Source organism: Heterocephalus glaber, unplaced genomic scaffold (assembly GCF_053883595.1).
Source record: "Heterocephalus glaber isolate CG9 unplaced genomic scaffold, H.glaber_assembly_v1.0 deba00001452, whole genome shotgun sequence".
NCBI lineage: Eukaryota > Metazoa > Chordata > Mammalia > Rodentia > Bathyergidae > Heterocephalus > Heterocephalus glaber.
The window spans coordinates 20,289,052-20,304,634 of record NW_028258302.1 but is presented as its reverse complement, the minus strand read 5'-3'; the positions used below and the strand labels follow the sequence as shown (position 1 = coordinate 20,304,634).

The following is a 15,583-nucleotide window of genomic DNA, read 5'->3' as shown; positions in this document are numbered from 1 at the left end:
CATGTAGTGAATTTGAGGCTAGCTTAGACTATACTGTGAGACCTTGTCTCAGACAGACGAAAAGTGATATTCCTCAGTGGAAAAACAAAACAAAACAAAAACCTAAATAAGCCAGTAAGCCAACACAAGGAAAAATGTAAACTGTTGTATATCTGCTAGGTGAAGAGGAGACTGTGTTATCCAGAAGAAATCACTATCCATATCACAAGGAAAAATGCCCCATTTTAATTAAGGTAAATATAGGTTTGAGACATTAAACCCAGGTTTAGTTTTAGCTAGTACTATGCCCAAGACATGTGGCAGATCAAGTCACTATTATTTCTACAAGTAGAAAAGTTCAGATCACATCATATGCATACCTGAAATTCTATAAAATGAATTCCTGGATGACATACACAGGGAATGCTTTCTTGAAGCTTGAAACCCTCTTTCTTTCCCATAAATATATTAAAATATAATAAAGACACTCAAAGGCTTCAAGAAATCACCTCAATTAATACAGTTATAGACACTGAATTTTTAAAGTGATTTAAGTGGAATAACTAGTCAAAAGTCTGGCCAATCTCTGAGGCTTATTACAGTATACTAAACATACACACAACCTCATTTTATACAGTGTTATTTTTCAACCCCCAAGCATCCAGAAATGCTGCATTTTGATCCACTCAGGAATCTGACCTAAAATAGTTGCAAGAAAGAGGAAAGAGTGCAGGGTGCATATGTGTGGAAAAAGGATGGTTACACTTGATCACTGATGTATGCACATATAGAAATATCACACTAACCCCATTAATTGAACAATTAATAAGTATTAATAAAATTATTTTTTAAAACTAAAAAAACAAAAAGAAAAAAAGTTTTCCAGTAGAACTAGGGGAAAGAACCAAATCCCTTAGGTCTGACTACTGTTTAACTGATTATTACTATACAAACTACTCTGTATATGTATTGTTTATGCATGACTACTTGTTAAAAGCAAGTGAGGTTTTTTGTTGTTACCAGGGATCTAACTCAGGACCTTGTGCTTGTGAGGGAGGTGGCAGCACCACTGAACTAAATCCCCAGCCCAAAGGCAAGTGGTTATTTAAGCCACCTTTGAAGCCAGTAAAAACTATTCTCAAAAGTCAATATGGGCTCTTGGGGTGTTCCTCACGACAGCCCACCTGGTATCCTCCAGGGTGTACTTTCATTTTGCTTTTTACTCTTTTACTTGGCCCAAACTCCCTTTGCAGGGCCAGTTTTTCCCTCACTCTTCACCTTTACTTTTTCAAATTTTGCCGCTGCTTAATAAAAAAAGTCAATATAAAAAAATGGTATCAGAGCTAGGTGTGGTGGTGTACATTTTTGTCCCAGCTACTTGGGAGGCCAAGGCAAAAAGATCACTTGAGCCTAGAAGAACCCAGAAGTTGGAGACCGGCAATAGACAACACAGCAAGATAACTATTTCAAGAAAAGAACCAAAACTGTAAGAAAACACCTATACAGAATATCCAAACCAAATTATTGTTATGATTTATTAATTTCTCAAATTTAACAAGATATAGTAAATGAGTAAATACATATAAGATTGTAGTCATTCTGGTGGATATATTTAAAGATTGAAGGTAATTTTAATTTTCACTGTAAATTTCTGTGGGACTTAAGAAATTTTGTAGAGAAACAAGAGAATAAAGAATACATATCTGTGAGCCAGGTGTGGTGGCACAGGCCTGTAATCCCAGCAGTTGGGAGGCTGAAGCAGGAGAATCACCATGAGTTCAAGGCTGGCCTGGGGCTACATAGTGAGTTCAAGGCCAGCCTGGACTACACAGTGAGACCCTGTCTGAAAAAACTAAAAAACCAAACCAAACCAAACAAGACCACCTACAAAAAAACACACTTGTAGCTTTATAATATAAAAAATGCTTACAATGCATGGGTTCCTGAGGTTTGTTTATTATTGTTTCTAAAGACATTAAGATGTGAAGGGAAATCATAGAGCTGAGCATGGTGGAACCTGCCTGTAATCCCTGCACTTGGAAGATGGAGGCAGGATTGCAGTTATTCGAGGCCAGCCTGGGGTACCTAATAAATCCAAGGGCAGCCAGAACTACATAGTGAAATCCTGACTAAAAAAAAAAAAAAAAAAAAAAAAAGCAAGAGGGTGTTGACAGTCTTGCCTAGTGTCTTTTTATACATTTATCAGTTCAAAACAAAACAAAACAAAACATGGCATCTATCCTTGGGCACTATTTTGAGATATCAGGGCATGTATATTTAAATGGAGAATGAATTTTTTAAATGAGTAGGAATAGGATTTTGGCACCCTGGTCTTGTTTTATAAATATTTCAGTTCTTAGACATAGTTTGTATCTTTTACTTGTATTCCCTATGATTGTTTTGTTGTTGTTGTTATTTGTTTTTATGTTTTTAAAACATTTGCTTTCATTAGCTTTTTATTTTGGAACTACCACATCACTAGGAGAGTAACTAAAAGGAAACCATCAAGGGTCAAATTACTGTTTTCTTTGGAGAACACACTCACCTGCAGCAACACCTGAATCATGGTTATTTTTCAAAGGATCACTCACGAGCCCTAAGTCATCTCTCTACTAAGGAACAGTCATTGTACTATGAATACTGATGCCAATGGAAGTCAGTGTGTTGACAAAACAGGTGACTTGCAAAGATTGTTGATAAATTTCTCCCTGCTCTGTACTGTTTTCTTTTTTGCTCTAGCTCACTCACTATGCTGAATTAGGCATACCAGTCTGCAAAGGGACCAAACACCTCCATGGACACTGATTTTTAAAAAAGCCCTCAAGAACTAAGCTGGGTAAGAAAGCATACTGTATCTTAGAAGTCGGGATCAGGCTTTTGACTTTCCAGGTTTTCCTTCTATTACATGGGTAAAAATAAATAAATAAATAAATATGAGGATACTAGTGAACAAAAGTGGTTATTAACCTCGGGGAGTGCACTCATTTGCAGTGTGCCCCCAATTTATATATGCAAATTAACCTGCCAAGTATGCAGAAAACAAATTACACAAATAGGGCAATGTTGCAGAATATGCATATCACTACGGGCAAATGATTCTAGAATCAGCTGATAAACTTCAGATACCTTTTGGCTAATATTATTAACATTTCTGATCACAAATAGATAAAAAATTAAAACTCAGTGATCAGTTCGTAAGATCCTAGGTCAGTGGTGGTGGCATGCATGCCTCAGGGAGATATTTGCATCATTGAAAGCTCAGAAAGGTTTGCCATCACTGTCCTAGGTGATGCTACACTAAAAAGCAATTTTAATTAGGATAAATACGAAACTTTCAAAATATTAATAACCTTATAAAAACTTATTGGTAAAATAACATGTTTAAAAGAAAAAAGTGGGAAAACATTAAACTTATTTGTGATTTAATTAAAGTTGGCACTTTTATTTTTTTTCAAAGTTATAAACTTTTAGCCAGGTGTGGTGGCACATACCTGTAATCCCAGCACTCTGGGAGGACAAGGCAGGAGAATCACAAGTTATCATAACCTATGATAACTTAGACAATTTAGTGACTTAGTGAGACACTGTCTCAAAATAAAAAGTAAAAATTGGGCTAGGGATGTAGCTCAGTGCCAAGGCCCTGAGTTAATATCCAGCATGGCAAATAAAATACTGTAGTATAAATCTTTGATATTCTGATTATTTTCCTAAATCTGAGATTTAAAAAAAGGCCTTACATAGAGGAGTTCTTTTAAATTACAGATTGAATGAATTTTTAAAATTTGAGAAGACAGGATTAGGGGCTATAGACCATACTGGTTTGGGTTAGTTTTCAGCCCCAAAGCAACAAAATTAGCCACTGAATAAATAATTCATATGAACGAAGTATGAACAAAAACAACCCAACATGTATAGAGACATATACCTTGGAGGCATTTAGTATATTTGGAAATTCTCATTTGCATTTTTAGACAATGGAGTAACTCTTTTTGCAGGTTGTACTAAAACACAAACACATCACTGAAGAAACCAGACTAGGAATTTCAGTATTCATTCGATGTTTCTGGAAGTCAAGGCAAGTAGCCAATTAAAAAATAACTCAAACACTGTCTCTTCTTGCTCAGCAAGCATAGGATTATTAATGGCAAAATAGCTTACCTGGGGCAGGACTCTTTCTTGAATTTAAATTCTGAGAATCCATAATCTCTCCTGTTTGCCCATCTGCTTCTACCTCTGTTTTGTTTTGCATATCTTCTGCATCTTCACTAAGGCAAGTTCTTATGCTCTCTTCTTCTAAAACTCTCTGGACTGCAGTGGGAGCACTTGGAGCATTAACAGTAGTGGTGGCAACAACAATGACTGAAGTGGGAGGAGAAGCTGGAGGAGTTGGAGGAGCTGGAGAAAAGGAAGAAACTGAGGAAGGTGTAATGGAAAGTGGAATACGTTCCATTTTCATTTCTTCTGGGGGATTTTCCAGAATTTCCAATTCAAGAGTCAATGGCAACACCTCATGTTTTACTATTTCCACGATGCTTTCCGTGGCTGGAGATTTTTCACTAACTCCATTCATTTCATTAATTAGGTTAGTACTAGAAATCAGTGGAATATCATTAGGTGCTACACTACAGGGTTTCTTGCATATATCATGGTCAATTTCAACTATTGGTGAAGAGTTTGATGTTTCTGTGTAAGATGTGAGGTTGGGTATAGGAACCTCATCTTCTTTTGAGGAAGACAGTTCATGTCTGTCATCTACAGCAGTAGTGAATATTGGTTGGCTACTAATAGTAGCAAAGGTGGGGGAAGCAACTGTACTTCGAGCAACTGGAGAAACAGTGGTAGGTGATAGAGGCAGAGGAAGTTCTGGTATGGATTCTACTGTAGTAGTCTCAGATGTCTGGCCTGCTTGTTCTTTCTTCTCCCCACTAAAGACTAGCCTAAGGACTGGAGAAGGAGACTTTAACACTGGATCTGGTTTTGGCTTCTCTCCTGGGGAAGAAAAAAGAAAAAAGAGAGAGTTTTAAGAATAATTATTGGCCCAAACTATATTATATTGCCTTAGGCCAATTGTCTTAATCTCTTACTCTACGGGATGGGCAGCAGAAAAGAGAACAAAATACTAGATTTATTCTGATACTGCGGAATATTCACATTTTTTTTCTAGTTACACATACTACTACTGATCTCTAATACAGTACATATAAAAGTTTATTTTGGAGTAAGAGAAGAAATCAACTTACTAAATGATTATAACAAGAACACAAAAAAGCTCATCAAAACCTGAACTGAGGCTGGGGATTTAGCTCAGTGGTTCCAGTGCCTGCCTTGCAAGTGCAAGGTCCTGAGTTCAATCCCCAGTACCAAAACAAAACAAAAAAAAAACAAACCAGAGCTGAGCCATTCTTTAGGGTAGGCTCATCACTACTGTATTTGTCCCCTATGGTTAATTTTTTCTACCAAGGATACACTGTAGTAGCAGAATAGTATAAGAGCCAATAATTGGAAATTAAATGATCACAAGGAGACTGATGCTTCTATTTATTCTAGGTATTTTGGCATTTGAGACAATTTCTGTTCATAAAAAATGTATGACATATAAAGAACTGTTTTAAGAGAAGCCATTATAGTGTTTATTATCGACGAAATTTATTATCAGTGATTTCCTTAACATAAAAAGTAGTTTTGAAATTAGTTTTCATTTGTCAAAAGAGGTACATCATCAGAAACAAAGTAAGGTATAAAACTGGAAATTTATTTTATGTCTCCACATATAAAATAATTCTTTAAGAAGAAACCAAAGTTAGTATCCAGATATACAAACCCAATAAAAAAGAACACTGACCATGTATGTCTGAAATACTTTGGAATATATAAAATATACACTTATAAAAAATAAATAATAAAATACACATTTGTGTATAGACAGAGAGTAAGTTCAAGAGTAAAAGAGGAAAATTGTAATCATACTAAGGGTAGGGTACTAGAAAATAAAACAAATGCTAATTAACAAAATTATATTATTTTAAAATTCCAGGTAAATTAGTAAGTGACTCACCCCTGAGAGGATGAAACCAAAGGAAATTTAGACTGTTACCAGCCTCGTGCTTCCTTAGCATGATAATAAGCTCTATTAGAAAATGGATACTTATATGAGGATGTTTACCAACTGCCAACAAAAATTGTTGGTACTACTAAGATACTCCTCCAGCATTCTTTATGCATCAGTGAAAGTGTGTCTTAATCTAGTACTAAAAAAATTAGAAACAAAATTTATTTTGAGTTTCTCATTCTGAAATAAAGTCTTTTAACCTTCTTTTTAAAGTTTTATATACATAAAAAGGAAAAGTACAACATAATAGATCTAAATAGAAAAACATTTATTCTTTTTTTGGTCTTTTTGAGACAGGGTTTTGCTATGTATTTCAGGCTGGCCTTGAACTCCTGGTGATCCTCCTGCCTCAGCCTCCTGAGTGCTAGGTTACAGGCATGCATCACCACACCCAGTGAAAAACATTTATTCTACCTCTTGAATTGCTTTTTTATTATGAGTTTGGCCAACTTTAGGAAATCTGCAGGACTCTATGCCTAAGAATTTTTCCTAAGGAAATAATCATTTAAAAGTGATCAAAAATAGAGGTCTACAATAATTAAGGCAAATTTATACTGGGGGTAGGGGAAGGAATAAACCCAATGTCGAACAATAAGGGATTAAATGATAGCCTAGTCATGTAATGACATACTATTCAATATTTAAAATAGGCTTTTAGGGGCTGGGGATTTAGCTCAATGGCACCACGCCTGCCTTGCAAGTGCAAGATCATGAGTTTGGTCCCTGGTACCCCCCCCCTCAAGAAAAGGCTTTAAAAAGTTTTTAGTCAGAGAAAATTTTTAATAATAAAGGGTATAGTTTTGTCTGTGTGTGTGTGTGTGTGTGTGTGTGTGTGTGTGTGTGTGTGTGTTAATGTATGGCCCAAAACTGAAGAGCTCTAAACCCAATTTGGTAGTAATACATTTTTTCATCTTGCTTATCCATAGTTTCTATAATGAATGTGTCACATTTACAAAAAGGACAAAATGCTCCTTTTTATTCTATATGGTGGTGAAACCATCACATGAGTGCCTTTGGTACTACAAGTCTTACAATTACTGAGAAGGTGCTGTCAGGCTGAACATCCTAAAATCTGAGGGACAGTCTCACCTAACAAAGAATATCCTAACTGCAAACAGAGCCTAGTTGAGTAACACTAAATTAAATGGTTGAGTGGCAAAAAAAATTCTTCACCAGGTACTTTCTATAAGAACCAAGACTTAATATTTTAAGCTCCCTACTAACTCTTGTTTATATTAATTACTCATACCATACCATCAATTCACAAAATTGAATGTACTTTCTCAGTAAACATCAATAATTTCAGCTATATCTATATACCATCAATACCAAGCAAAGATTTTAATTCATAAGTTTTGTTTACAAATCAATATGAAGTATTCCCTTGTTTTCATAAATACTAAACAGATAAGAAATGGTACAATTGTCTGAAACCTTTGTTTTCTTGTAACCATTCCAATTGTTTATGTCAAAAACTGAGAAACTAGAAGATTAATAATGACAACTAACATTTATGTGCCAGGAACTGGGTTTAATACCTACATACATTGTTCTCTTTAATTCTCACAGCCACCACTGAGGCAAAAACTGTCCCTATTTTACAGATTGGGAAACCGAAGGTTGTAGAGATTAGTCACAGGCCCAAGGTCACATAACGAGCAAATATGCATGCCCGAGAATGATTTCAAATCCCACATTCTTCCATGAAAATAAAAGTATTCAGGTGAATCAAGCAGGCAGAAGACCTTGGAGCTGCGATGAAATACTGTTGCCTGATATAAATCCTCAGTGATGACACGTCTATTAAGAAAGAAAAAATTTGACTGCAGAATGCAGAGACCATTGCTTTTTTTTATTTTTCAGAGACCACTGTTTTTAACAGGAATCACTGAAAATGGTGAATTCATCTATCCTTCAATTTTGAAGGGAATTTACAGTGTTTTTTAAAGAAATTTTTTAAAAGTGTACAGAAAAAAATTCTCTAAAAAGTAATGAGCACTTCTTAATAGTATTTAAATTATACAAACTGGGCTTTAAAACTACTCTGAGGGCTGGGGGTATATATCTCAGTAGTATAGTCCTTGCCTAGCATGTTTAAGGCCCAGGGTTCCATTTCCAGCTGTGGGTGAAAGGATGGATGGATGGATGGACAGACGAACGGACAGACAGACTATTGTAAAAACTATCTTACATACTGGCAGGCCACTAGTAAAATTATAAAATAGTTAATGAGTTTTCGGTACTACTTGCAAGATGACTAGTCCCAAAGAATTACCTACCTAAAAAGCTCTAAAATCTGTACTTAAAACACTAGTTTTTCATTTCAAGGTAATCTGAAATATTTTCCAATTCAACCTTATCTAAACAATGTATTGGCTTGAAATTTTTGTTATTTAAATTTTCACTAAACAAAAACAAAAAAAGTACTGAGAGAATCTAAAAATTCTCCATTTCCTCTTTTGGAAATCTAGGCCTAAATATGACCAAAATGTAAGGATCTTATAACTATAAATCTTAGTGTTATTTTTCATAAATAACTACAAAAGAAAATAATATCTTTAGACATGTCAGAACTATCATCAGGGTATATTATGAACTTCAAAAAAATCTTATCATAGTTATAAAGCAAGTGTGCAAAGAAGACATTGGGGGTAAAGAACAGTCTTCCCCAATACGTAAAACTGTACTTCTCACAAGGTAAATGGGTTTAATATTTAAAACTTAGTTTTAAGCTTCATGAGTCCTCCTTTAACTCCAAACATAGCTGAAAGAAGTATTTAACAGAGCAACTTTTTAAAGCATGCCAGGTTATGGTTCATTTCCTATCTTTTAGTTTAAAGCTATCTTACTTATAAGAAATACAATATAGAAATTCCTCGTTCCAGTTTTGTTTTGTTTTATTTTTGCTTTTTCGAGACAGGGTCTCAACTATGTATTTCAGGTTGGCCTTGAACTCACTACATAGCATAGGTTGGCCTTGAACTCATTGAGATTCTCCTGCCTCAGCTTCCCAAGTGCTGGGATTACAGTCATCTGTCACTACATCTGGCAAGTATTTCTTTTTTAAAAATAAGGCTTAATACTCAAAGGAAAAAATTAACTTTCTATTTTAAACATACCATGTCATCTTTGCATGACGTAAAAAACACTGAAATCTTATGTTAGAAGTTCACCATTTAGAAGGTTTACAGGTGTGACTAATATGCAGTCTAGCCAGAGGCCTTTAATATTAAATACTTTCATTTTTATGGGGTATTTCTAATTGCCACTTCCCTGGTAATGGGGATTGAACCCAGGGCCTTCACACTGAGGTATATTCACAACCCTTTTTTTTTTTTATTATTTGAGACAGGGTCTCACTAAGTTGGTAAATTGCCCAAGTTGAGCAGAAATTTGTGATCAATCCTCCACAGGAGGATTATAGACAAATAGGCCTACAACCGCGTTATAAAATAAGCTACCATGTTCAGCATATTTTTTTGAAAATTTTGAGAAAGCATATTTACTAATAGCCAGCTACAGAATAATAAGGGGTTTTAAGGAACGTATAATTCATGAAAGCAGGTAACACATACAGAGTGTGCCAAAAAAATGTATACACACTTCAGGAAAAGAAAAATAGCATGATATTTTTTTAACAGGTGGTGCTACCTTTGTATGGGGGACCCTAGAGGATGTTATATATCACAGAAAACCCACTACACTGCCGGCCCTTAGAGAAGAAGTTGAAAATGCATGCTCAGTAATCTCAATGGCCAAGATTATCCAAGCAACAATTCATTGTACTAATTATTGTCTGGAAGCTAATGCCACCACTTTGAGCATATCTTGTAATTTTATAGGCCAAAGGTAACTTGTACTAATCACATGATGTTCAATAAATTTAGTATTAAAATATTTATACAGGTTTTTCTTTTCTTGAAGTATGTATATATATTTTTTGGTGGACTCTGTATATACATGATTTGCATTCGTTCTTAGAGCACAGCCAAAGACATTAGAAAGCATGCTCAAAGTTACTTGTTTTTGTGTGCCTAATGAGGTCAAGCTAAACTCCAACTAGGGTGAAAAGGAAGACTATCATAAGCCACTTTCTAGCATGAGATTTCCCTTAAAGTTTTTCTATTTATATTCCAAAAGGCATTATGTTTATTTGAACAAACAGGATACTTTATGTTCAAGGTCAAAAGGTGAAGGCCTTAGAATGATTTCTGTATCAAATAATAATGACTGTAATTTTTCATGTGTTATGAATGTCTTCAAAACAATGTTATAAAATAATCTACACTCAATTTTGTAAGTGAAGAAATTAGGATACCTAAGTTGTCTTCACTCAATACAAAACACTTAGTACATGTTGGAGCCATAATTTGCATTTAGTGCATTCTCTAACTGAGGCTATCGAAGCCAATCTTTTTGTTTTGAGACAGGGTCTCACTTTGTAGTTCAGGCTGGCCTCGAACTCATGGTGATCCTCCTGCCTCAGCCTCCTGAGTGCTGGGATTATAGGTGAGCGCTACCATGCCCGGCTTTTTTTTTTTTTTTTTTTAAATTTAAGGCAGCTAGGCTTTTATCTACATATACATACTGACAGGGAGATATTAACAAAATGTAGGAAAAATTTTAATCATTCCACTTTAGTTTCACAGAAGCAGAATGTCTTCTAATCTCAAAGCTTGGTTTAAAAGTAGGTATCTAAATAACCATCAGATGTTTTACTCTTGTTCTTGAATGCTGAGGGCAATGTAATTAATAAAAAGAGACTAAAGATAAGAGGGAGGAAAACAGTCATACACAAACCTTGCTTCTGGTCGCTAGCTGCAGTGACAGGGGTGCTGGCAGCAAGATGAGCGCTCTCCACAGTCCCATAAACCACAGGGCTGTGCTCGGGGACCTGGCTGGGCAGCTGCTGGGATTTGAAGTATAAAAAAGGGTGATAATGAGCGTGCGAACATAAAAACTAGCAACATGGAACCCAAGCTAGGGAGAAAGACAAAGAAGGGCAGAAGGTCACAAAATTAAAAGAAGGAAAAAATATACAGGCCAATTTAATAAATTCAAACAGTACATGAGAAGATAAGGAAAAGGAGGAAAGAGGCAGCAGGAAAGGGGAAGGAAAAAAGATGATTACTATTAACCACAGCAGAAGACAGCACAATTATTAGTACACTTCATTCTCCAGTGTTCCTTCTAAGGACAAGCTGACTTTTCAACCTAACAATGTCACAGCTATGAGAGAATTTAACAACTTCCCCAAAACCAAACAGGTTTGGTCAAATTCAAATCTGAACTACCTAGCAAAGAAGTTCATCTGCCAAAAGCAGAATAAACAAAATATGAAGGATTTAAAAAACAGTTACTGGGCCGGGGATTTAGTGCAGTGGCGCTGCGCCTGCCTTGCTAATGCAAGGTCCTGAGTTCAATCCCCAGTACTGGAAAAAAACAAAAAACAAAAAACAACAACAGTTATTGATTCAAGAAAACAATATGGAAGGGTTGTGATCCTGTTAAATGTCCTTGTCATTATATAGATGAAATGTGACTTGGAAAATATTTAAATTCACTTTCACCTTAAAATGTCTTTAGGTTCTGGATCAAGAAATTAAAATCAAAAGTCCAAATGAGGGCTGGCGATTTAGCTAAGTGGTTCCGCCGCCTGCTTCACAAGCACAAGGTTCGGAGTTCGATCCCCAGTACCAAAAAGAAAAAAGTCCAAATGAAATATCTGGCTTCTCAGAACTGAGGAAACCATTGTATTGAGTGAAAAATACCCATTAAAAATTCAATCAAGTAGGTTGACAAAACTGCAGCCATTGTGCAACTCAGAGGGAACATTTTACATGAGAAAGGACAAGAACACTCATTCCTATATCACATTCCAGGCAGGTATTTATTTTGGATTTGAAGGTTACACAAAAAGCCACAAAATGAAGCAGTGTCTCTCTTAGGAGATTTAAGGTCAATGTTTTGGTAACTTAAACTCCCACACTGAATTCTACCCATGTTATCAGAACACAGTTCTCTGGACAATTCTGTGAGGTTGTTTGAGGGTGAGGTGGGGAGATTAAGATGTGAGTCTGGGTAGATAGGGTTACTTAAGCTAGTAAAAAACATTTTCTAGTCCATAGTGTTAGTTCTTAAAGAGGAAATATAAATGAAATGGACCTATCGTTTAGCATGACAGATATCATTTAAATAACAATGCTTTTTAGGAAATACAACATGTAATTCATATTTGACTACACATGGACTGTACAGAATAATGATAGGAAAGGGGGAAATGCTAACATTTCATCTATTTATTTTTTTTGTTTATTTTTTTTTTTTGGTACCAGGGATCAAACTCAGGACCTTCCGCTTGCGAGGCAGGCAGTGCCAGAACCACTGAGCTAAATCCCCGGCCCAATTTCATCTATTTATTAGATCAAAAAAAGTGCTCAAATACCACAATTAGTTCTAAATAAAAAATACTATGATTCCATTTCCATATATAAAAAATGAAGAGAATTGCTGTTTTTATTTTGAATCATGAAGAAATAAGTAGTAATGCCATAATTACTCTACTCTGAATGCTTAGCTTCAGTGGGGAAAAATTATAGTATTATAAATTTAAAAATTAGTATGGCTTCATAGCTAAAAATGAAAATACAGACTGTTCAGTTCTACTGGCTGAAAACGTATCTAGAAAAAGGAAACACTATATTTTCAGCTCTATATTTATAAAATTATAAAATTAAAGTTATCACTGTATTTATTAAACAGTTATCTACATTTCCCACTTCAGAAAGATTTGTATATTGTGTCATTTACCTGAAAAGAAAAAAAATATTAACTATTCCAATTACCTAGGAAATAACCAAAATGTAACTGAACAAAATGGCAGCCATGTTTAACATTCAGTGTTCAAGACAGAAGAGGCTACTGATACTTGTAAGTTTGTATAGATCTGAGGATTTTCAATGTAAAACGCCTTCAGTTTTATAAAAAAATACATATTTTATATTAACAAAGCCCTAAGAACTTATGTATAGTCATAAGAAAGGAAGGACATGGCATACTGATTATGTAATAGCTCCTAATTCAAATATATAGTATAAAGATATATATCTACACCATTCTGGTAAGTACAGTACAAATCAGTTTCATCAGCTATAAAATGAAAACTAAATATACTATAGTTCTTTCAACTCTTAACATTCTAAAGGCCTCTGAGAGTACGACAAAAATGATGACATACAATATCGGCATAAATTAAATATTTCAATCTTATTCTGGATTCACTTTAATTTAGGATAATTTCAAATTTTAGTTAACCCTTTAATTTCATCTACTCTTTCTTTTTTTATTTTTTAAATTATTTTTATTTTTTATTTTTTGGTAACGGGGATCGAACTTGGGACCTTGCGCTTGCGAGGCAGGCACCGGAACCACTGAGCTAAATCCCCGGCCCCCCATCTACTCTTTCTTAATGACGTTATTCAACTATAACAGTCCATTAGAAGGAGTTTATTTTTCCAAAGCATAAACAAGTATGAACTACTTTAATTAATAAATAATAAAAAGCAGGAAATACAATATTGTGACTCAAAGCACTGTATCCTATGTTCTATGCATTTTATCTATACAAAGAAATTAAGCTACATTGTTAAGAGCATACTAAGGAATTCCAAAACTACTGCATTTCAATCACATGAACTATTGATAGAAATGAAAACACATAAAAATCATTCTGAAAGGGTAACCATTATCGAATATAAAATAATTCAATAAAGATGCCAAGAATGTAAGAGTTAAAAGGTCAAGGTTGATGAGCAATTTTTCCCACACTGCTGCAATATTTCATAATTTATGTCAGTACTAAATTCTAACCCCCAAAGTGTTTTGAAATCAGACTATTAGCAGAAGGAGAAAAAAGTTTATTATTTTTCAAACTGAGTAAGTAATAGGGAAGTTTACGGATAAAAAATAATTAATTCCTGATAGTATCCAAGAATGGAAATCCTTTTATTAATTCTACTTGACAACGGCATTAATGAAGATTTATATATTGAACTTAAAGTAGTGGGCTAAGGGAAAATGACAGGCTTGGGCCTAAATATTGGAGGAATTCGTTCCTTTTTTTTCTTTCTTTCTTTTTCTTTTAAAGAATGTTTACCAATCAGGTAAAACAGGCAACCAAATCAGGACTGTTCTTAAATATTTCTTTGCATAATGTAAAATTAATTCTTCTTTTCATAACAGCTCACACTGCTTCTGTCAAGAAAAGATTCATCTTTTTTTTTCTTGTTTGTGATATATAGGACATTAAAGTATGCAGGTGAAGACAAATGCCTGTTTGTACTGCTCCGAAAACATTTGTATATTTTTAAATGGTTGAGGGAACAGACACATAAAAATTATATAAAATTCAAGCCCTGTGTAGTGGCACACACCTGTAACCTCAGCATGAATTTCAAGGGCAGTCTTTGCTAAATAGTGGGTTAAAGGCCAAAAAACACACAAAAAGATATATATATTTCAAATTTCAGTGTTCATAAATATCAATTTATTGGAATAGACCAAATCACTCATTTATTTATGTATTACATATGGCTGCTTTTGTGGTAGTGCTCAAAGAAACAACATGGCTATAAACCTAAAATGCTTACTACCTGGCCCATTACAGATGTTTGCTGACCTTTATTACAAATCACTGAGAAAGCCAGAGACTTCTAATGGTTATATGAATATAAGCAAGCAGTTGATATAATTTATTGCCACCATGAGAGGCTACTTTTTTCCTGATTTATGCAAGCCATTTTAAAAATTATTATTTTATCAGTTCATTTCTCCAGTACACAATTACATTCACTGTGGGGAGTTGGTAATTACATATCTTAATTCTTTTTATGTCCCTTTCCCCTCCTTCTTTTCCTCTTCCCTCCATCTCTTGATCCACTTCCCATTTGGAAAAGATCATTTGCAAAAGATCTAACTCTCTGTTTACTATTATCCATCTTTTATTTTGCATTTTAAATTGTTTATACTTTGGGTTTCCCATATAACAGAAACCATACAGTACCTAAGCTTGTGTGTCTGATTTATTTCACTTAATATTATGGTCTCAAGGTACATCTATTTTCCTATAAATGACTCAAATTTATCTTTCTTTATGGCAAAGTAGTACTCTATTGTTTATAAATATTTTCTTTATCCATTCACCTATTGATGGAAACATGGGCTACTTCCAAATGTTAGCTATTATGAGTTGTACTGCTATAAACATGGGTATGCATGAATCACTGAAATAATGATACTTTTAATTCTTTGGGGAAGATACCTAGAATGGGGATAGCTAGGTCAAATGGAATTTCTAGTTTTCTTTTTTTTGAGGATTCTCCATTTTAATTTCCTTATTGGTTATACTAGATTACATTCTCACCAACAAGAGTTCCTTTTGCCCTCTGCAGCCAAGCCAGCATTTCTTATTATTTTATTTCTTGATGAGAGCCAATC

The 15,583-nt window shown here is 34.6% G+C and overlaps 1 protein-coding gene across 27 annotated transcripts in view; it reads right to left on the bottom strand.

Annotated features, from left to right (window-relative positions):
- Window positions 1-15,583, bottom strand: part of Eif4g3 (eukaryotic translation initiation factor 4 gamma 3) — a 363,950-nt gene that overhangs the window by 150,331 nt on the left and 198,036 nt on the right. For 21 of the 27 annotated variants that reach the window (XR_002396957.2, XM_021262986.2, XM_021262988.2 and 18 more), the window contains 2 exons: window positions 10,889-10,997; window positions 4,138-4,968 (listed from right to left, as the gene is read on the bottom strand). Coding sequence is in view for 26 of the 27 variants with exons in the window: in XM_021262986.2 (XP_021118645.2) it covers window positions 4,138-4,968; window positions 10,889-10,997 (940 nt within the window). In the remaining variant the exon portion in view is untranslated. The remainder of the gene's footprint in view (window positions 1-4,137; window positions 4,969-10,888; window positions 10,998-15,583) is intronic. The other 6 variants (XM_021262987.2, XM_021262992.2, XM_087215041.1 and 3 more) reach the window with 1 other exon arrangement.